At 40.0% G+C, this 23,271-nt stretch overlaps 1 protein-coding gene and 1 pseudogene across 4 annotated transcripts in view; one reads left to right on the top strand and one right to left on the bottom strand.

Moving 5' to 3' along the window:
- Nucleotides 1-866: 866 nt before the first annotated feature.
- Nucleotides 867-7,887, bottom strand: LOC127212219 (40S ribosomal protein S17-like; annotated as a pseudogene).
- Nucleotides 7,888-8,149: 262 nt separating this feature from the next.
- Tent2 (terminal nucleotidyltransferase 2) overlaps nt 8,150-23,271 on the top strand; it is a 50,247-nt gene continuing 35,125 nt past the window's right edge. The window contains exons 1-4 of one of the 4 annotated variants that reach the window (XM_051172585.1): nt 8,150-8,338; nt 13,321-13,494; nt 13,688-13,777; nt 15,209-15,446. In XM_051172585.1, coding sequence (XP_051028542.1) covers nt 13,358-13,494; nt 13,688-13,777; nt 15,209-15,446 — 465 coding nt within the window. In that variant the 5' untranslated portion in view covers nt 8,150-8,338; nt 13,321-13,357. Of the gene's footprint in view, nt 8,339-8,466; nt 8,668-13,320; nt 13,495-13,687; nt 13,778-15,208; nt 15,447-23,271 lie in introns of those variants that run through there. The other 3 variants (XM_051172582.1, XM_051172584.1, XM_051172583.1) reach the window with 3 other exon arrangements.

The following is a 23,271-nucleotide window of genomic DNA, read 5'->3' as shown; positions in this document are numbered from 1 at the left end:
GTGTTTGGACGTAGGTGTGTGAGCATGAGGCCTGTGCCCCCCAAGCTGGAGCCTTCCTGGCCCCTGACTCTGGAGTTACAGGTGGCTCTGAGACCCCAATGTGGGTGCCAAGAACTGAACTTGAGCCTCTTGGAAGAGCAACAATTGATCTTAACCACTGAACTCTCTCTCCAGGTCCTGTTTTCCCTTTTTTAATGGATTTTTTTCTTTTTGGTTTTTTGAGACAGGGTTTCTCTGTGTAGCCTTGCCTGTACTGGACTCACTTTGGAGACAAGGCTGGCTTTGAACTCACAGAGATCTGCCTGCCTCTGCTTTCCAAGTGCTAGGATTAAAGGCATGTTCCACTAAGTCCATCTGGAATTTTTTTTTCATATTATAATTTTCTCCTCCCTAAATTCCTCCTATCCTCTCCCTACCCACCCAGCTTGTTTGCAATCTCTCTCCTCTCCCTCTCCCCTTCCTGCTCCCCTCCCCCCTCTCTGTTAACAAGAGACCAAAAGTAAAACCAGGTGTGGTGACACAGGACTTTAACCCCAGCACTTGGGAGGGAGAGGCAGGGGGATCACTGTGAGTTCGAGGCCAGCCCGGTCTACAAAGTGAGTCCAGGACAGCCAAGGCTACACAGAGAAACCCTGTCTCGAATAAAAATCAGTTTGATTCCATTGATCAAACTGTGTTTTTGCGCAAACACCATTCTATTTTTATTGCTGTAGCTCTGTAATACAACTTGAAATCTGGGACAGTGATACTTCCAACAGTTCTTTTATTACTCAGGATTGTTTTAGCTATCCTGGGTGTATGTGTTCCCATATGAAGCTAAAGAATGTTTTGTCAACTTCTGTGAAGAACTGTCTTGGAGTTCTGATAGGGATTACATTTCTCTATAGATTGCTGTGGGCAGGAGGACCGTTTTCACTGTCCTACTGATCTTTGAGCACAGGAGAGCTTTCCACCTTCTGGCATCTTTTACAATTCTTTTTTTGTCAGTGTCCTAAAGTTTTTATTACAAGTCTTTCATTTACTTTGTTAGAGTTATCCCAAGATTTATATATTTTTGTGAGTTAATTTTTTTATCCCACTACTTTCTTGAATGTCTTTTTCAGCTGTAGAAGTTTCCTGGTGGAGTTTTAGGGACTTCTATCTACAAAATCATATCACCTGTAAATAAAGATATATTGACTTCTTCCTTTCCTATTTGTATCCCTTGATCTCTTTCAGTTGTCTTATTGCTCTGGCTAAGATTTCGAGTACTATATTGACTAGGTATGGAGAGAGGGCATCCTTGCTTTGTTCCTGATTTCACTGGAAATGCTTTGCTTTTCTCTCTATTTAGGTAGATGTTGGTTGTGGGCTTGTTAAAAGCCACCTTTATTATATTGAAATATGTCCCTTGTATCCCTAATCTCTCCGGAACTTTTATCATAAAAGTATGCTGGATTTTGTCAAAGGCCTTTTCTGCATCTAATGAGATGACTATGTGGTTGTTGTCTTTCAGTCTGTTTACATGTACATTAAATTTATTGATTTACATATGTTAAGCCATCCCTGAGTCTCCGGGAAGGAGCCAACTTGATCATGGTGGATAAGCATTTGGATGTGTTCTTGGGTTCAGTTTACAAACATTTTTGTTTGTTTTGTTTTTAGGTTCATTGAAAAGATGACAGAACAGATTTAAATGGCTCTGCGTGGTGTTTTGAAATTCATCCCAACTATAGGCTGAATGACCTGCAGGTTGGAGAGACTGCCAAAGTCGAGAAGCCTCAGCGTTTCCTTGGTGTCGGGATCTACCTCAATGATCTCCTGGTCTAGGGCTGAGACCTCAGGAACACAATTCTCTCTCCTCTCTCTCTCTTCTTCCTGCAACTTGATAGAGATACCTCTCACAGGACCTGTCTGAATCACTTCCTCATATGCCTGACAGAGCTGCCATCTTGTTGTGGAGTTTCTCACTGGGGATTATGGTGGTCTCCTCACACATGTGCTTCTTGGTGTAGAAGTCATTACCCCGACTCCTGTAGGACTTCTTGATGATGACCCGGGCTGCCTTCTTCACGGTCTTGGCACCCCATGGTGGAAGGTCTCAGTAAAAGAGCCAGTTTGCAAACATTTTCTTGATAATATTTTCATCTATGTTCATAAGGGATATTGGTCTATAAATTTCTTTTTGTTGTATTTTTTGTGTGTGCAGTTTTGGTATCAGGGTAATAGTGGCCTTGTAAAAAGAATTAGGAACTGTTCCTTCAGTTTCTAATTTGTGGAACAATTTGAAAACTATTGGAGTTAATTCTTCTTGGAATGTCTGATAGAATTCTGCACTGAATCCATCTGGCCTTGGGGTATTTTGATTGGAAAACTTCTAATTACTGCGTCTATTTCACTAAGAATTATGGGTCTGTTGAAATAGCTTATTTGATCTTGATTTAATTTTGGTTGGTTAATATACATCAGAAAATTGTTTTGTGGAGTACAGATTTTAAAAGTTATGCTCTTATGATTCTCTGAATTACCTTGGTATCTGATGTGATGTCCCTCTTTTCTTTCTTTTTTGTCTTTTTGGTTTTAGCCCTGGCTTTCCTGGGCTCAATTTGTAGACCAGGCTGGCCTCAGACTCACAGAAATCTGCCTGCCTCTGCCTCCCGAGGGCTGGGATTAGAGGTGTGTGCCACCACTGGCCAGCCCCCTTTTTCATCTCTAGTTTTATTAATTTGGATCTTCTTTTTGTCTCTTAGTTAACTTGGCTAAGGGTTTGTCAATCTTTGTTTTTTCTCAAAGACCTACTTGTCAATTTAGTAATTCTTTGTATTGTTTTTTTCTCATTGTTTTTATTTCACTTATTTCAGCCCTGAGTTTGATTATTTTTTGCTATCTGTCTTTTGGGGTGTTACTTTTTCTTGCTGCTGAGAACAAAGCATATTCTTTGTGTTTGGGGGAAATGTTCTGTAAATATTTGCTAGGTCCATTAGATACATGATGTCATTTAATTTAAGTATTAGTCTGTTTAGTTCAGGTCTGTCTGGCCTATCCGGTGGTGAGAATGGAAGACAGAAGTCACCCACTATCACTGTTTCAGTGTCAATATATGACTTATGAATTTGGGTGTCCTTGTATTTTGGTGTAGAAATATTTATACTTTCAATATCCTCTTGGTAGATGTGATGGGTATTCAAGGTGTCAACTTGAATATATCTGGGACATATATCTCAATTATCAATTATATCCTAACCCTAATGTGGTGAGTAAACTTGTGAAGGAATTTTCTAGTTTTTTTCTTTTTTCTTTCTTTCTTTTTTTTTTTTTTTTTTTTTTTTTTTTTTGGTTTTTCGAGACAGGGTTTCTCTGTGTAGCCTTGGCCATCCTGGACTCACTTTGTAGACCAGGCTGGCCTCGAACTCACAGCGATCCGCCTGCCTCTGCCTCCCGAGTGCTGGGATTAAAGACATGCGCCACCACGCCCGGCTCTAGTTTTTTTCTTTTCTTCCTTTTTGTTGATTTTTGTTTTTTGTTTTTCGAGACAGGGTTTCTCTGTGTAGCCTTGGATGTCCTGGACTTGAACTCATAGTGATCTGCCTGCCACTGCCTCTCAAAGGCTGGGATTAAAGGCATGCACCACCATGCCCAGCTGAGGGACTTTTCTTGATTGGACAATCTGAGTGAGAAAAGCCACTTTAAATCTGGGCCACAACTTCTGGTGGCAGCCTGTATAAATGACATGGGAAAAGGAAGCCTGCTGTCTGCCTGCTTTCCCTTGCTTTCTTTTCCCAAGTTCATTCCTTCCTTGGCATTATAACCTCCTTCCCTTGTATACCGAAATTCACCTGAGACGTCCAGCCCTATGGACTGGATTACTAGATTCTTGGATTCAGGAAATAGCCATTGTTGAAATAATTGGGCCACTGATGTAAGCCACTCTAATAAATCCCATATATATATATAAATCATTTATATATTATTATATTAATATATTATATATACATATATGTGTCTATGTATATGCATGTTCATATATATGTGTGTATATTATATATGTTCATTCTATCAGTTCTGTTTCTCTAGAGAACTCTAATAGGTTTTTCTTTTAATGATTGTGTAGTGCCTTTTCCTATCTCATCTGACTATTTTGAAGACTATTTTGTCAGCTATTAAAATGTGTTAGAGGATGGTCTAATGTATTTTGATGCTAATTACTGTTTGCTTTCTCTGTGACCCACCTTTTGATTAATAAAAAGCCATCCCACCTGAGCAGGGCAAAGGAGACAGGTGTGGCTAAAGTTCGTGAGGGGGGGGAGGCGAAGAGAGAAGGGGGGTGGGGAATTCTGGGAAAAAGAAGAGGAAGAAAGACCCTAAAGAGGAGGAAGAGAAGAGGAAGGCCACCATGGGTTAGGTGGAGAAGCACATGGCCGGCATGAATGGAGATTCGGCCCAGATGAAGAACATTAGCAAGTATTTGGGATTATGGGTGGGAGGTGGCGTGAGAGAGGTTATTAGAGCCAGATGGCGTGGGATTACCTGCCCCACTATGGGAGGTAGTTTAGAGGATTAATGTCTGCCCTGCCCCGCGTTAACTAAGGCTATTTTAAAATATAACAAGTGTCTGTGTCTTAATTGATTACTAGCTAAGCATAATGATAATACAGGTAATTTAATAAACAACAAAAATGGCTCTAGGATGGCCAGGACTACATAGTAAAACCCTGTTCTAGAAAGCAAACCACAAAACAAAAATCGAATAGATATTATAGTGCACCTGTTGGCTATTCATGCCAACTTGAGTGACAAGGAGGCTTTCCCTGTTTTGGGCAGAGACTCCCCTTGTAAGTGCTGCCTCTGGAGATCTCATGCTCCCAGGCTCTAGCTCTATTCTCCCTTCAGGCCCCTCCCTGAAGAGCTCCAATAGCCATCCCCTCAACTTCTCTATGAACTGTAAAGGCCATTCCCAGCGCCCCTGAGGAGGGAGAGTGGCCAGGCCCTGCTCTATAGGGAAAAAAAAATACTCTCGCCAATTCTTGAGCTTTCCCCAAGATCAGGCCACATAATCCCTCCAACCACAGGCTACTCTAGAAGGCTTCACCCCCACCCATCAAGAAACCCTCCCTAAACCCTGTGTTCTGCTCAGTTCTCTTCTACTTCTCACTGCAGCAGAGGCAGCGCCCACCTGGGGTCTTCCCTCCCAATAAGTCTCTTGTATGAGGTTTGTTGTGAGGTGTGGCTTTGTGGTAATCCCTGGCTTCTGACTTCCTTTCCCTTTAGAGCTATTAACTTTTACATTGGGGACCTCTCCCCCCAGTAGAGCTGTAACACCTGTATTGAGGGAACACACTTCGCCCCATACCTGCCACAGAAGCGGAGCTGTCATGCCTCCATTAGGGAAGCCTTTCCCCTGGGAGCTGTAACACTTCCAATGTCTTCATCTACATCTGTTGACAGATATAATTTATGGGCAAAGATCCTCATGTGAGGGAGAACATGGGTTTTTTTTTCTTCTTCTTCTGAGTTTGTGTGACCTCACATAATATTATTCTTTCTAAGTCTATCCATTTTCTTCACTCAAACTTGTTTTTGTTTTTATTTACAGATGAATATTCCATTTTGTACATGTACCATATTTTCACTATCATTTATCTGTCATTTGGTGTCTAGGTTAGTTTAATTTCCTTGCTATTATAGTCTAGAGCAGCAATAAACATGGATATGCAAGCTATCTCTATGGTAGGTTAATAGAGTTTCTGGACATACACCCAGGAGTAGAAAAGTTGGTCATACGGCAGTTCTATTTTTAATTTTTGATGAGTCATCAACTTATTTCCATAACAGTTTATTGATGGTTTATTCACCCCCAGCAGTAATGAATAAAGGTCTCTTTACCCCTGCATCCTCTTCAGGCTTTATTGTCAGCTTTCTTGATGATGGCATTCTGACCGGAGTGAAACGGTCTCTCAAAAGTAATTTTAATTTACATTTCTCTGATGACTAGGGATGCCATCATGTTGAACAGTTTTAAAAAGTAGTTATTTGTGTCTCTTCTTTTGTAAGTCACCTGTTCAATAGCCTTATTGTTGCTTGGCAGTTTTAATTCCTTGGTATTTCATTTTGGCAGTCCTTTGTAAGTTCTGCCTTGTCTGAAGTATAGCTGGAGTAGATTGTCTCCATTTTGTGGGCTGTTTCTCTGGTTATAATTTCTTTAGCTTTGCATTTCATTTTCTTTTTTTCCCTTTCTTTTGTTTTTGTTTTGTTTTGTTTTTTGTTTTTTTGAGACATGGTTTCTCTGTGTAGCCTTGGCTGCCTTGGACTTGCTTTGTAGACCAGGCTGGCCTGGAATTCACAGAGCTCTCTCTGCCTGCCTCTGCCTCCTGAGTGCTGGGATTAAAGATGTGCGCCACCATGCCAGGCACATTTCAGGTTGTAACATAGGGTTTCTGATCCAGTTTGAATTGATTTTTGTGCAAGCTGAAAGATATAATAGTTTGGGTATTGTATACAAGTTAGAAATGAGACCAAGAAAGGGTAGAGCCAGTGGATGAGAAAGGGCTGAATGCAAGAAAAAAGACATGTGAACCATAGTTCAACTCTGTCACAGTTGCTTTTTGTGTGTATGTGTGTGTGAGTGTGTGTGTGTGTTGGAGGTTGAGTGCATACAAATGTAATTGATAGCGAAAACGTAAAGCCCCAAGCAAAGCTTCATGATTCAAAGTAGCCATTTTAGTGTATAAATGGTTATGGAGTACTACAGATTTGGTACTGGGCAAGTGTGAAACCCTGAAGGAACAGAAGTCTTCCTTTGCTTCTTTTTGTCAGGTATTTTGGTCATATCGAGGAGAAAAGTAATAAACACACTTTCCCTTTAAAATGAACATTAGTACTATGCAGCACAAAGCTAGAATGCCTGCATTATGATCAGATAAAGCACACTCTAGAGTAAGGAATAATAACAGCAAAGAACAGGGCAGCTTACAAAGTAAATCATTCCAAAATGGTAAAACGTTCACAGGAGATAAACACAGGCAGCCACAAGACACAGGGAACGAGCCATGACTATGGTCACATATCAATACTTTTTCAGCAAAAGGTATTGAACCCCGGGCCTGACATAGGGTTGAACTGCAGACCTACAGCCTCAGGCCTCCAGTATACCTTTCTTTATAATTAGAAGGATAAGCAAGGCAGGATCTCGTAGAATGTTGATAACATTACCAACTGACCAGACTATTGACAGTTGGAAATGATAAAGAATTTACTGGTCAAAGGCGATGAAAACTCCTATCAAAATAAGTGAGATTCAGCTAAATTTTACATTACCAAGTGACTGTGTTATCACGACGACCTCAGTTTGTTAGTTACAGTAGAAAAACGAAAAATTTAACTAAAAGCGTGGAAAATAACAAAACTAGAAAATAAAAAAAGCAAGCAAGCAAGTCTACAAGACGGACAAAAATTATTAATTTCAGGAATACGAGAGGTCAAATTTTTATACTTCCTACCTGGACAATACGGGGCTATTGTTAACAGATTTAAATTAATAAATAAAGCGAATTAGACAGCTTCGCAAGATAACTAAAGCTCACTCAACGACAAACAGCCGTTTGTTGGACCAGTGAGTGCTAGGTGTTACAGGCAGGGCACGGAGAGGGCTTGGGGGCATTAAGGGCACTTGTTTGTTTTGGGAGGAGAAAACCAACTAAAACTTAATACTGATCTTTTCGGCAAGGGGGAGGTTAGTTTTTGGATACCTCCTGGAAGACACTCCATGGATAGGACAGGCCCGCCGGAAAACGGCCTACAGAGGAGCTGCAGCACGTGACCTCGGGCGCGGTGCACGCGCACCCCGGGCGGCTTGCAGCTCCGCGGCACCGACCGGTCCGCCTCTTTCCCAGCGCGGCCGGCAGCCGCCATGCGCCTCCCAGGCCTGCGCGAGGCAGGCAACCTTCGGGCCTGCGCAGTTCGGCAAAAGCGCCAACAGCGGAGTCTGCTGCCGGAAGTGTGACCTTTCGCTCCCGCTGCATAATTCCCATCCGGGGTCACGCCGATCTTCCGGGTATCTCTGACAGGGCTGTCTGTCTACGCCGCCTTTTTGGCGACTTTTTGGTCTTCCGCTCTTTTCTTTTTCTTTCTTGTTGTCGCCATCCCTCCTCCCCTCCCCAGCCTTCCACGCCCGCGCGGGCCCGGCCTCATCGGCTCGCACCTCTCCGCCGCCCTGCGCGGTCCTAGGTTGCCCGCCCGAGCTGGGCCTCGCCGTGCGGCGGGCTGCTCCCACCTCGGCCGGCTCGGGCGGCAGCTCGGGCCCGGGAGCGTGTTGGCGGGCAGTGGCGCTGGGCCCTGCTCGGCCCTTTCGGCGTGGACGCCGGTGAGTTCAGGGGCTTCGGAGGGGATGCAAGTGTGCACGCCCTGGCCCCCGGCCGGGCGCGTGCAACTTTTCTGAAACCCGGGTTGTGTTTTTTTTGTTTTTTTGTTTTTTTTTGTTTTTTTTTTTTGCGCGGGAGAGCCTGGCGTCTCCTGGAGCTCTCCGGACTAGGGGCGTTCCCCGGGTGCTGGACTTGGTGAAGAGTGTTGGCGCCTCTGGCTTCTCGCTAGTTCTCACGTCGCCTCCCGCCCTGTCCTCACTCCCTAGAACGAGAAAGTTAAGACTGCCTTGATAGTCCCGCCCGGTGTTCCAAAAGGCAGCGGAGAATTAAGGTAAATGTCGAAATTAAGTAACTAGTGTGGAAGGCATTTATCTTTTAAGGCATTTAATTACATGGCACGAGGTCGCCTCGGGTTCGGACCGGCTGATGGTTGAAAACACGTTTCTCAGATTTTGTGGCTAGGCTCCCCCATCCTTTTATCTGGTTAAGAACACGACAGCCCGTGTGTTTCCCGGCACCTGTGATCTATGTTCCTTTTGTTGTTTTGCCTCTTTGAGCTTTGTTTGAAATACTTGCGTAGTGGGTAAAAGATAAGAGAGAGATTTAAGTTCTCCTTCTTGTTTCGGTCCTTTCAGCTTTGTTTAAAAGAATCATTTAGATAGTTGATAAAAGAAAAAGAGGAAGAAATTGTGCAAGTCAAACCAGGTTGGAAACTTAACATGTTTAGTATCGTAGGTTGGTTTGTGTACAGTTACACTACGATGGAGGTCTGTAGTTCAGTACTACAAGGCTTTGTTGTGCTAACTACCAACACTTTTAATTTGTACTGATTAGTAACTGCTAATAGAAACAGTGGTTGCTGTGACTAGCCCAGATTGACTATGATCTAGAAATACAGACTCTTGATTTTGTTTTGCTTTTTCGAGACAGGGTGTCTGTGTGTAGCCTTGGCTGTCCTGGACTTGCTTTGTAGACCAGGCTGGCCTCGAACTCACTCACAGAGGTCCTCCTGCCTCTTATCTGTAGATGGTCATATGGGCTACTTATGGGGTCTGGCATTGGATGCTGTTGGTTAAATTTCTTAGGAATGGTTCTAGTTTGAAGGCTGCCAGTTAAGTTTCACTTAAGGGTTAAGATTCCAAGAGTCTGGCTAGTGTTTTGTTTTAGAAGGATTCCAGAAGAATGAATGCGTCTCAGAGGCAAGCCCATCTTTGTGAGTTCAAGGCCAGCCTGGTCTAGATAGAGAGTTCCAGGCCAGCCAGGGCTGCACAGTGAGACCATTTCTCAGTAAAATAGTAAATAGAAATTAATGCTTGTTTTGCACTGAGTATCCTGAACTAGATACGTGTCCTAGAGTAAATTTTTGGCTATGAAATTTTAAGCCTAAAATCATTTGGTTTTAATGTGGTAGAGTAGTTCTGGGCATCAACTCATCTTTTGATTTCTCCTTAGTTTGGATTTGATTGTGTAATGGGGTTGAAATAAAAATGAGAGCTTGTTGTTGGCATTTTTGCATCTTTAAGTTGGAATGCAGACATATAGGACCTTCCTTATTTTTGGGTCCAAAAGAAAAATAATATTGTTTGTAAGCATAAATTGTCTAGGTGTTGAACAATGGACCTCTATAAATGAACCTGGAGTAGAAGGATCTGCTGTTGAACGTGTTTATTATTTTATGTCTATGCATCATATGCATGCCTGCTGCCCTGGGAGGTCAGAAGAAGGCACTGGATTCCCTGGAACTGGAGTCCCCATGTGGTGCTTAGAACCACACCTAGGTCCTCTGTAAGAGCAGCCCTTGACCCCTGAGCACTTCAGCTCCCTTGTTTGCTTTTAGAGAGAGACGTTTTCACTCCTGTGGAACCCAATCTGTACTTAAACTTCAGATCCACCTGCCTCAGCCTCCCAAGTTTTGGGATTTCAGGAATGCTCCCCCCTCCTAGCTTTGAAATAGAACTTTGTTTTGTTTTTTGAGACAGTTTTATATCCAAGCTGGGTGTGAACTTGTGTCTTCCCAGTCAGTCCCAAATTGCTGATCATCCTCCCTGAGCCTTCCAAGCCCTGGGATTTCAGGTGTATGCCTCTGTGCATGACTTGAAGTCGAACTTTCTAGTTCTCTCCCCCCCCCCCCCCCCCCTGTCTCTCTCTCTCTCTCTCTCTCTCTCTCTCTCTCTCTCTCTCGCTCTTTCTCTCTCTTCTTTCAGATAGGGTTTCTCTGTGTAGCTTTGGCTGTCCTTGGGATTAAAGGCATGCACCTGCCTGGCATAATGGCATTTCTCATAAGCCCTATGGAAAACTTTGTGTTTTTTTTTTTTTTAAACATTGTTTTTAAATGAGAAGTTACTTCAGGGAAGCAGAGTAAAGGGAACCAAATCTTAACTACCACTTCCCTCTGAGCAGTGAAATGCAGAGAGTGCAGGCCAGTGATACTGATTAAAAAAAAAAAAAATTTAAAACGAGCTGGGTGTGGTGGCGCAGGCCTTTAATCCCAGCATTCCTTAAGGCAGAGGTAAGTGGATCACTCTGAGTTCGAGGCCAGCCTGGTCTACAAAGTGAGTCCTGGAAAGCCAAGGCTACACAGAGAAACCCTGTCCTCGAAAAACTAAGTAAGTAAAAATAAATAAATAAATACAAACAAAACCCCCTAAAGCAGGAAGTATAGACTTAGTGGGGGAATTTGACAGACTTATGGGTAACACAAATTAGAGTCAGGCATTTGGAATGAGATCTGATACTGGTGATAAGTTGCCTGTCCACAACTTTTGATGAATCTGAGTAAATTTTAATCCACAGAATTGAAAAACCAAGGAACAAAACTGGCTCCCAGTTTTTCCAATCTTTAGTTTTATTCTCTTACTTCATTTAGCTGTCTAGGTATTTTTTTTATTAAAAAAGTTTATTCTCAGATTTGCTTATCAGAAAAGAAAATTTTGTACTTTTTTTGAACCCAAGTCATCTTTTACACATTTAAAGGATATACGCATAAAACTTGTCATGTCAGTATACAAATCCATAACATAAATATATAAATACAACAAATACTGTGGGTCATATGGTACATTTAGCTTTTTTTTTTTTTTTTTTTTGGTTTTTTTTTTTGGTTTTTTGAGACAGGGTCTCTCTGGACTCACTTGTAGTCCAGGCTGGCCTCGAACCCACAGAGATCAGCCTGCCTCTGCCTTCCAGGTGCTGGAATTAAAGGCATGCGCCACCACGCCCGGCTTTGTTTGTTTTTCAAGACAAGTTTTCTCTGTGTAACACTGGCTATCCTGGAAGTCTCTTTGTAGATCAAGCTGGCCTGAAACTCACAGAGATCTGCTTGCTTCTGCCTCCTGAGTGCTGGGATTAAAGGCGTGTCCACCCCACCCCCTGCCCCCTAAGCGATTTTTGGCCTTTTGGGGATTCTCCACCCTGATTTCCAGACTGCATGGACCCATTTGCAGTCGCACCAACAGTGAATGAATGAGAGTTCCCTTTGTCCACAGCCTCTCCAGCATTTGTCATTTGTTGTATTGTTGATCCTTGCCATTCTTACTGGGGTAAGATGATATTAAAGTTGTTTTATTTGCATTTCTTAGTTATTATCTTGACTGATTTTGAGCAATTGTCACCTTCTTTCTTATTCTGAGAATTTGACCTAATCTTGGTTTTCTTTTCTTTTGTTTTTTTCTTCCTTCCTTTCTTCCTTCCTTTCTTTTTTTGACAGTATCTCACTGTGTTACCCTAGCTGGTTTGAAACTTTATGTACCCCAGGCTGGCCTTGAATTCATGGTGATCCACCAGTCTCTGTGTGTCATCACTGGCTGAAAGCCGTTTCACACCCCCCTCAGTCTCCTGAACGCTGGGATTGCTTGTGTACCCCTTGCCTCATCTCTCTCTTCTTACTCTTTATATCTACTGTAGACAGGGAGAGCCATGTGGCTTAAGAACATTTTATTTAAACTTTAAAGGCATTAATTTGTGTCTTGCGTCTTCCATTGTTGCTATTAATTGGAACGTCCAGAGACATTTTGATCCCAACTTATTAATATTTCCTCCTCTGCTTATTTCTCATTTTCCCCCCTCCCTCTTTGGTGACCTGTGGATGCCACATTTTAAGCATGAGCTATTAGCAGTCTAAACGGAAGCTTTATGCATATGAGTGGTGCGTGGCAGCTACTTACATTTCTCATAGTTAGGCTAGGCAAGTAATTCTCTTTTTGGTGATAGAGCCTTAACTTTTACTGTGTTATATCATTTTGCTTATTGGTAGGTTTTATACTGTTTCTCAGTTAAGAGTTTTCTAATTACATGTTTTAAGAAGGTAGCTAGGGAATATCATTTTTGTTTTCTTGGTTTTTGTATGCCACTTTACCCACTGTTTTGAAGACTACAGCTTTGCTGAATTAGTCAATTGGAAAAAAATTTTTAAAGGAGCATCTAGTGTTTCACTAAGTCAGTGATATGTTCTGATTGCCCTCTATAGCTTTTCTTCCCTTAGGGAGCAACACTGTTTTATTGTGTCTTTTATGTATAGATGTTGAGAAGAGTCTTGGAATGTTATGAATTGGTAGGTGACATACATTCCTTATTTCTTAGATATGTAACGTACCATATTGTAGGTATCAGATTATTGCATGATAGTTTGTGCCTTTTTATGAGTTAGGTTGTGAATAAATATAAGGATCTGAACAATTTGATTAAATCTTTTGAGTAACTTCTCTTGTTAGAATAGTGGTGATAAAAGATTTGTTGCTATTAACTTAGAGTATATTCATCAGAAAATTTGAAAAATGCATAATGAAAGTCTTTGAATCCATTTAGATTTTTAAATGAATTGCTAGTGATTTGTTACCTATAGTAAACTTATAACCTATTTAAACTTTCAGGAGTAATTTCGCAAATGACATGACTAATTTGATAGCTGATTATTTTAAGTAGTAGATAACACTTATCAAAGAGATCTATGTCTTTAAGCTATAGTTTTTGTTTTTTTAAATCATAGGTAGAAGAATACATGTTCACCTTTAGTGAACAAGAGCATGTTCCCAAACTCACTTCTGGGTCGTCCACCCTTCACTCCAAGCCACCAACAGCATAATAACTTCTTTGCTCTCTCACCAACTCTTTATTCACACCAGCAACTTATAGATGCACAATTCAACTTTCAAAATGTAGAGTAAGTATAGTGTTGTATCACACATTGTTATTAAGTTCTGTTCTCTCTTTAATAAATGCTTTTGTGTGCAGTATTTGAAAATAGAGAAAATATTATCAAACCTTGTTTTTGACTAGTAATGCATTGCGTTTGTGTGGAATTTTTGGTCCTAAGGAAAAATATTTATGTTAATACTGTTCTTTATTTTTGGTAGTCTGTCTAGAGCTGTGTCCTTACAGCCCCTGACATATGGAACTGTCAGTCCAATACAGACCTCGACAACGCCATTATTTCGAGGAAGGAAGTAAGTGTTTAACTGTTTTAAGAGAAACATTAGAGTCCTAAGAATTGTGTAACAGTTGCATAGAATTACATGGACAGTGTGACCTATTCTCTTTAAACAAAAGCCGAAGGTCGCAGACCTTAGTTATCAAAGCAGAGATACACTGTGGTATATGAAATTTAGCTTTCTGTTTCTCAAATCAAGGCTTATGACAAAGTAGTTTTTCTTGATTGTCATAGGAAAAGTTACATAATGATTCTAAGAATTTTGACTTCATTAGTTTTACTTGTGTATTTTTTGAAATTGCCTTAGTAGCCAATTGGTAATTCACGAGTAAAGATGAATTCCATTAGTTCATAGCTACAGATTTTTTTTTTTAATTAAATTTGTGATTTTAATTGAAGATACTCAGTGTACATGCTGTAATTACTTTTGGGATGAAAAATAACAAATGTACTTTTATGTGTCTAGCCCTGTATGCTTTTACTTATGAGTAGGAGTTCTAGTTATTTTGAGGCTATACAAAAAGAAGAGTTGGAATAATTCCCGAGGAGCGGTGTAATAATAAAACCTTTAGATGATGTTGGCTCATAGGATTTTAGAGCTAGAAAGGAATTGGGCCATTTTCTGTGACATAAGATATTTCATGGTACCCAGGTCTTCACAGAAGCTTTGCAGGCTCTGTTTTGACTTAATTGTTTTCCTGTTATTTTGAAAATTTTCAAACTTAATGAAAAATGTAAAAGATAATATAATGAACATCTGAGTATTTCCCCCCATAGCAAAGCTTAGCTGTTTGTTTTGTCTTCTCATTCTCACACTTTACCCCCTGAATTATATTAAAGGAAATTATTGACATTACTTTATGCCAAAACCATCTCAGCCTTTTCCTTTAAAAAATGAAGACATTCTCTAGACATAACCAGAGTATTTTGGTCATGCCCACATATTTATGTTAATGCATATTATCTGAAATGTAGCTTGTTTTCAAGTGTCTCCTGTTGTTTTAATTTTTATAAAAATGTTAGTTTTTTCCCTACGGATGAGCCAGAACATAGATATATTTAAAGAACCTTAAAATATGTATATAACATATATATATCATTCAGTTTACTTTCTTTTGTTAGAATTTATCTTTAATTCTTAGTGATTGAATAATTTTATAAATAGACATTTTTCTATGATGTGTTCAATGTGGTGATGACTCATTTTGATAGCTCAATTGTATACCATTAATTATCTTTATTTATTTTTAATTATCTTTATTTTTGTACAGTATTATTGGAAGACATTTGTTGTGCTAAAAGTGAATATTAAAAGTCCACTAGGGAGTAGTTAATGTCACCTTATCCAACGAGTCACAGTGTTGTTATTTTCTGTTTCAATATTTCTATGGTTCTGTTGTCAGGAAGTTGTGTCTTTAGTCACTAAGGTGTGTTTGCTTGTTTTCAGGAGAATAAGCGATGAAACAACCTTTCCTCTTGATGGTAAACGGCAGCGTTTCCATTCACCCCACCAAGAGCCAACTATAATTAACCAGATAGTGCCTTTATCAGCTGACCGAAGATATTCCATGCCGCCATTGTTTCACACACACTATGTACCAGATATAATCAGATGTGTTCCACCTCTTCGAGAAATTCCACTCTTAGAACCTAGAGAAATCACACTGCCTGAGGCCAAAGATAAGGTAATTCTTTTTTGAATGAATAACTGATTGGTGGTGGTGCCTTTTTGAAAAAGGTTTCTCTATGTAGCTCTGGCTGTCCTGGAACTCACTCTGTAGACCAGGCCGGTCTAGAACACACAGAGATCTGCCTGCCTCGGCCTCTAAGTGCTCAGATTAAATGTGGGCACCACTACACCCAGTGCATCTTGTTCTTGGTGTAGAAAAACATGGCTATTCATATAGTAATTATAATAAAATGTTAAAAAAAACAGTGTACACTTAAATGGTGTGATCAAGAAAAATGTGTCAATAAGATCAGTGAAAATTATTTTTGCTAAATAAAAGCATTTTCTCCTTCTTGGAAAATGATCTTAGCATTGGGAACAAAAGAGTTAATACCTACTAGTGTAAGAACGCTGCTCTCCTCAGTTATAGTTAGGGAAACGCTGCTCTCCTCAGTTATAGTTAAGGAAACGCTGCTCTCCTCAGTTATAGTTAGGGGAAACGCTGCTCTCCTCAGTTATAGTTAGGGGAAACGCTGCTCTCCTCAGTTATAGTTAGGGAAAACGCTGCTCTCCTCAGTTTATAGTTAGGGAAAACGCTGCTCTCCTCAGTTATAGTTAGGGGAAACGCTGCTCTCCTCAGTTATAGTTAGGGAAACGCTGCTCGCCTCAGTTATAGTTAGGGAAACGCTGCTCGCCTCAGTTATAGTTAGGGAAAACGCTGCTCTCCTCAGTTATAGTTAGGGGAAACGCTGCTCTCCTCAGTTATAGTTAGGGAAACGCTGCTCGCCTCAGTTATAGTTAGGGAAACGCTGCTCGCCTCAGTTATAGTTAGGGAAAACGCTGCTCGCCTCAGTTATAGTTAGGGGAAACGCTGCTCTCCTCAGTTATAGTTAGGGAAACGCTGCTCTCCTCAGTTATAGTTAGGGAAAACGCTGCTCTCCTCAGTTATAGTTAGGGGAAACGCTGCTCTCCTCAGTTATAGTTAGGGAAAACGCTGCTCGCCTCAGTTATAGTTAGGGGAAACGCTGCTCTCCTCAGTTATAGTTAAGGAAACGCTGCTCTCCTCAGTTATAGTTAGGGAAAACGCTGCTCTCCTCAGTTTATAGTAGGGAAACGCTGCTCTCCTCAGTTATAGTTAGGGAAAACGCTGCTCTCTCAGTTATAGTTAGGGAAACGCTGCTCTCCTCAGTTATAGTTAGGGAAACGCTGCTCTCCTCAGTTATAGTTAGGAAACGCTGCTCGCCTCAGTTATAGTTAGGGAAACGCTGCTCGCCTCAGTTATAGTTAGGGAAACGCTGCTCGCCTCAGTTATAGTTAGGGGAAACGCTGCTCTCCTCAGTTATAGTTAGGGAAACGCTGCTCTCCTCAGTTATAGTTAGGGAAAACGCTGCTCTCCTCAGTTATAGTTAGGGGAAACGCTGCTCTCCTCAGTTATAGTTAGGGAAAACGCTGCTCGCCTCAGTTATAGTTAGGGGAAACGCTGCTCTCCTCAGTTATAGTTAAGGAAACGCTGCTCTCCTCAGTTATAGTTAGGGAAACGCTGCTCTCCTCAGTTATAGTTAGGGAAACGCTGCTCGCCTCAGTTATAGTTAGGGGATACGCTGCTCGCCTCAGTTATAGTTAGGGGAAATGCTGCTCTCCTCAGTTATAGTTAGGGAAAAGTTAGGAAAAACTTGTAGGCAGTTGGGAAAGGTGTGTGGTATCTGTCTTCCTTTTGCTCTTTGAGTGATTCTGTGAGATTCCCTTGCCCCCTCTCTCCCTCACTGTGTTCTTGACTGTCTTCCTGCGTAGTCTGCCTTAGACTGAAACTCACCCTTTCAAATGCACAAATCAGAAGATTTTACTAAGTTTGTTAAGTGGTGTGCTTAACTTGTTTCCAAAACATTTCCACCACTCCCACGAAAGCTTGTACCTCAATAGTGTTCACTTCCTTCCCACTTCCTATGAGTAGAATCATTTCCTCTGTGACCATTTGTGCCCTGTTTCTTTCGTTGTGCATAATGTTTTTAGGGTTTATTCATGTTTGTGTGGTTTTGGTTTTTGAGACTATTCGCCATGTGGTTTAGATTGGCCTTGAGCACACTGTCCTGCTCAGCTGAGTGTTGGAATTGCGTTGTTTTCACTTGAATAATATTTTAATGTGTAGATATATATTTTGCTAATGTATTCCTCAGGCAGTGGACTTTCAGGTTTCTTACTCTGACTGTTATGAATAATGGTGCTGTAAATGTCATGTATATAAAATATTTCATGGGTATATCTTTCCACTGTTGATAGATACAGAGGAGTGGAATTGTTTGGTAATATGGTAAAATATGTTCAACCTTTAGGAACCATGAAAGTGTTCTGTAAAGTGGATTTTACATGTATGCACGTGCCCCACTTTGTTTACTACCCTGTGATGTTTATTGTAATTTCCTCCCTCCCTTCCTCCCTCCCTCCAGCCAGGGATTTTCTACATGCTAGGGAAAGACTGAATCACCATCAAGGTTTATCCATATCTGGCCTCTTTTTATTGGAGCCTTCTGGAATGAGAATGGTTTCAGTTTCCATTCCTTAATGTCTAATTATACTGAGCGCCTTACCACTTGCTTGTTGGATATGTGTGTGTTCCTTGGAGAGGTGTCCGTTCAGATCCTTTGCAGATTTAGTAGGCTGTCTTTGTATTACTGAATTGTAAGAGTTATTTCTTTATATTCTGAGCCCTTATTAGATAGATGATTTGCAAATGTTTTGTCCTTTCTGTAATTTGTATTTTTAGATTTATTGTTGATACCTTCTAAAGCATACAAATACTTTCATTTTTCTATGGTTCAGTTAGTTTTTCTTTGGTTAATGTGCTATTGCTGACTTTCAGAAACCACCTTTCAATGCAGTATCTTGAATATTGATGCCTATGTGTCCTAAGATTGATTTATTTACTGATTCACTCACTTCACTCGTTTGTTTGTTTGTTTGTTTATAGGCCTCATTAGGTAGCTCTGGTAAGCCTGAAACTTGATATATAGACCAGAGGTCCTTGAACTCATATAATCCTTCTGAGTGCTGGAATGTACTCAAGAATTTTTACTTTTAGTTCTTACATTTAGGATTTTGATCCATATGTAATGGCTTATATATATGGTAGGGTGTAGCCTCCGAGTGTGTTGTTCTACTGTTGGCTCATGTGTGCCCCAGGATTATTTAGTACCAATACTATCCCCTCTCTGCCAACATTTTCCTTTCCATGAAGTAGGAACAATTAGACAAAAGCAGTGGGAAAGAGGAGAAAGCAGATTAAAACTAAAAGATGAGCATGGGATGTTTTAATGCTCTTTATTCCTTATTTGCTTTCTGAACTTAACTCCTGATATCATAATACAAGAGTCCATGGTATAAGGAAAATGAAATGAAATATTTTGAATGGATACATAAATAATTACTATATATGGATTGATTTGTTCTTTGTTTGTTTTTTTTTGAGACAGGGTTTCTCTGTGTAGCCCTGGTTGTCCTGGAACTTACTCTGTAGACTAGGCTGACCTGGAACTCACAGTGATCTGCCTGCCCCTGTCTCCCGAGTGCTGGGATTAAATGTATGTGCCCTCATGCCTGGCTAGACATTTTACTCAAGTTAATATCATTTATTCTTTCAACAACCTAGTGGCATATGGCTATGGTCCTAAATTTTATTGATGTTTAGAAAGTTAAATAATTTGCTCAAAATCATATCTTGTAAGTGATAAAACTAAGATTTTGATACATTATTTAACAAAATCTCAAATGTTCAATTTTACCAATAAAGACTCAGGAGCCAGATGCTGGGTGAAAGCCTGTTAGTTTCAGAGAGACAGAGAATGCACCCAACTGACCTTTCTCCTCAGCTGAGGTCCCAGAAGGAAAAGGAAGCCCTTTACCCATGCTTCTCAAAATCCTCCTAAACCGAATGTCCTTCCCTTCTCCTTCCTGGGCGTCTCTCTAACCGCCCCCCTGACTGCCTCTCTGGTTTTTCCTATGTTCACTCCCTGTCAGCTGGTTACTTGCTTTGCCTCTTGATCTATGGTTGACTTTATTTAATCCTGTTTACAATATTTAAACAGACTGCTCTTGGATTAAAGTGTGTGCTAGGGCTGAGCCACACCACAAGTAGAAACAGGTTTTTCCAGGAAACAACACAACCTCGGGGTTCACAAAATGCAGAGAGGGAATTTAATGTGCTTATAGTCAGGAATAGGGAGACCTGTTTGTGATATCATAATCTGTGACAGTAATAACTAATAATTTTACTGAGTGTCTATTGCTGCCAGCAGTGCAGTTAACAATTACATGCTACCCCTATAAAGTGTATAGTGAGTAAAAGTATTTAATGTGAGTTAATTAGGCACTGATTTGGGCCCTTGAATGCATAGTCAATTGGCATTGAAAGTGTTTGAATAGCTGAAATAACACAATGAGTCTGGATGTTTGGGGAGGATGATTTTTTGCAGAATAGAGTTGTTTTGTTTAGAATGAGGTAGCCTAGAAGGTGGACTGTCATCTTAAAGGTTGTTAATGTGTCTGGGTAAGAGGTCCTGCAGAACTCAGTTGTGACAGATGACATTGAAATGAAATGTGAGATAGTGTATAAGCAATAGGGATAGATAGGGGTTTGCTTTGTGCCAGAGGGTGGTGTCAAGTTCACACTCCTCCAGCCTCAGCTTCCCAAGTGCTGGGATTACAAATGTGCACAATTGTGGGCTCACATGCAATGACAGTAGGTTTCATTTGAGCATTGCTGCAGCATATACTGAGTACCTACTGTGATTTCCTGGATTGCTTGGGTCTACTTCAGTTAACAAACATTTTCTTTAAAGGACTAAATAGCACATGTTACAGGTATCCAAGCTTTTTTTTTCTCCACTTACTAAAATGTGAAAATAATTTAACTCATTTGTATATAAAAGACTAAAAGCTATATTTGGCCTGTGGGCCCTAGTTTGCCAAACTTTTTACTGGGTGAATAAAATCTAATCTTTATATGACATTTAAATTTTACATTAACCATTTTTACTGAATTTGTTACAAACTTGAGTACCATTATCTTTTTGTTATAGCAAGTAGCAAACTATGTGCATAAAATGTAAACAAAAGTGTTAGTAAATCTTTCAGGTTTAATTTAACCATTTCAACATTTTATTGACTACAGTACACTAACATGACTGATCATATGATCAATCTTAATTTAGTCCATATTGTCCCCTCTTTTTAATTTGGGATCAGCTTTAGTTGTCATGTATTACTCACTAATATATCCATATTTCTGTGTTTTCTTGTCAGTGCAACTGTATCTCTGTTAGTCTTTCCCTTCCTGACTATTCATCTTTTACTTTTCCAAATAAAACACATTTTCTTAATTTCATGAGAGAAGCCTTGCTTTTTAAAAGTTATATTGACTCTAAATATCCATTCCAAGATAATTGATACGTTTACCAATAGCTTCCTGACCTATTAGCATGGTATATCTTTATTTTTGTTGTAATTTTGTTTTGGGGTAGGTATCACTCAGTAGACCATTACTGACCTCAACCTCATACCAGTTCTGCTTTCACTTCAGTGCTGGGATTACAGGCAGTGAGGATACCAGGCTTACCGCTGCAAATACTCAGAATTTTCTGAGTTTCAGCCTGGACGTCATGCACAGCTTTTGAAAAAAATATATTTGTCAATAATTTCATGTACCTTGCTGCTGTCATAAATTATTTTCTAAAATTTTTATTGTTAGTATATATGCTTTAAATTGTTATCTTCTCAGCATATTAAAATGAGAAAGGCCTTTAAAAATACTTTAAAATGTACTCATGTCTTCATCTTAGCAATGTTCCTCTGTCATTCTTTCCTTAGAAAACCTTATGGAAATTATTTCAAATATTTTCAGGTATTATTCCTAATACCTTTTTTTCCTATTTTGTTTTATTTTATTCCTATTCCTCTTGAGATTTCAGTCCTTTTTGTATTGTTCCCTCAGTAGTCAGAATCCTTCTAGACCCTTCCATCTGCCTCTCATGGCTTTGCCTTGTGTAGATTTCAGAGCCCAACTGTCTTTTGTGGATGTTTTACAAGGGAGTTGCTTACAAATTACAGCTTGTGAAGGTTCCTGTTCTACAGCAAGAGTGAGCCTTCAGTTTGGAGGGAAGAAGTAGAACAGTAGCTAGAGCCCATTGGATTTCTGGGCATCTGAGTCTAGGGAAGTCCTACTGCTCTTTTACTTTCTTATTTTGTTTGGATACTGTGTATATACTGGATATAATGTACATCATGCAGAGCTTTTGAAAAAATAGATTTTTTTCAATAATTTCAATAGACAAATAGATTTGTCAATAATATCATTCTGGTATTAGAGTTTGACCTTCACTGGTTAGATTTAGGACTCGTGAAGGAAACTCAGTCAATATTGTTGTATTTGTTACCAGTGTTTGGTTTTGGTTTAGTTTGATGTTTTATTCTCCTAGTTGTTTTGTCTCTTTTGTGGGGAGGGTCAGGTGTTTATAGAAATCTTAAAAAAAATCATGATGGTTTCATGGTCAAGTCAGCAGCTCTTGAATCTTCTTAAATATTCTAAATGTGAAATAAGAAATAACATCTTAAATGATGAATGAGACTTTTGTCTGGTCATATGTAGACTGTGGGGAGGCATAAGAAGGAGAGGCTGAAAATACAAAGGAGAGATTAAAGAATTGATGCAGGTGTTTGTGCTCCTGAGCTGGACAGCATGCTTGGATATAAAAATGTTGGTAGAGGGAAAAGAGGATACTTTGTCTTAACAAAATGAAAGGTGAGGTTTCCTTCAGGAATGCTAATTTCTAAGTCTTAGCAAGATGAGGAATTCTACCTGGTATTTTTAATTTTCTTAGTTTTTTTTTTTTTTTTTAAACCCCTTTGAGACAGGGTCTCATGTAGTCTAGGCGGTCCTGGAGCTCCCTATGAAGTTAAGGATGGCCTTGAACTCCTGATCCTCCTACCTCCATCTCTGAGTGCTGGGATTTGCAGATGTGCACCACTACACTTGGCCTTTCTTAGAAAATTTAAATGTGAGCTTATCTGTAAGAGAAAGTAAGTTTAGGGGCCTTGAAGAAGGCAGCAAACATTTTGGAATGGAATAGTGAAAAATGGGTAGGAACAATATCTAACCAGAAACATGAGAGAAAGACTGAGTGGTACTTAGGACACTAAGCTAGGCTAACGCTTCCATCATACATTTGAAAGATTGTACTTTGTAGAAAGCTTTTTAGTTTTCTCTTTCCATAAGTTAAATTTTAGAGGGAAGGTAGTGTAGTGTTTGTATTGCCTTCAGTTGAGGATTTGTAGTATAAACATTAGAACATGAGGGATAAACTTGGTAAGGTGTGATATAAGAGAGGTTCAGGAGATGCATTCTGGGATAGTAGCAGCATAGGGAAGGGCATCAGGACCAACAGATACCTTAGAGGCGGGCATGATAAAGTGAGTTGAGCAGGAAATTGAAGCTAAAGCAGTATACTGGAAATTAAAATATCAGGACTAGAACACATTGTATAACAATGTACACCAAGGAAAACTATTATAGTAAAAGATTATCAGAAGTGGAGTATGTTGAAAGTGTAACTCACTACATATAAGGGTACCCCTATCATCCTGTCATCCTGAGGTGATTGCAAGAAGTTGGAGTGCAGGGAAAATGTTACCCACATAGGTACCTAAACAAGGGAGAGCAACAGATGGCAATCTCATCTGAAGAAGTCAAGGTTCAGAGAAAGTTTAAAAAATAGAGCAGAGAGGGTGGTTTGTGTGACAATAGAAGACAGGAGACTTCTAAAATCGGTTATGTGTGGCCACCAGAGGTTGAG

Source organism: Acomys russatus, chromosome 30 (genome assembly GCF_903995435.1).
Source record: "Acomys russatus chromosome 30, mAcoRus1.1, whole genome shotgun sequence".
Taxonomy (NCBI): domain Eukaryota; kingdom Metazoa; phylum Chordata; class Mammalia; order Rodentia; family Muridae; genus Acomys; species Acomys russatus.
This window is presented reverse-complemented; position numbering and strand designations above follow the sequence as displayed.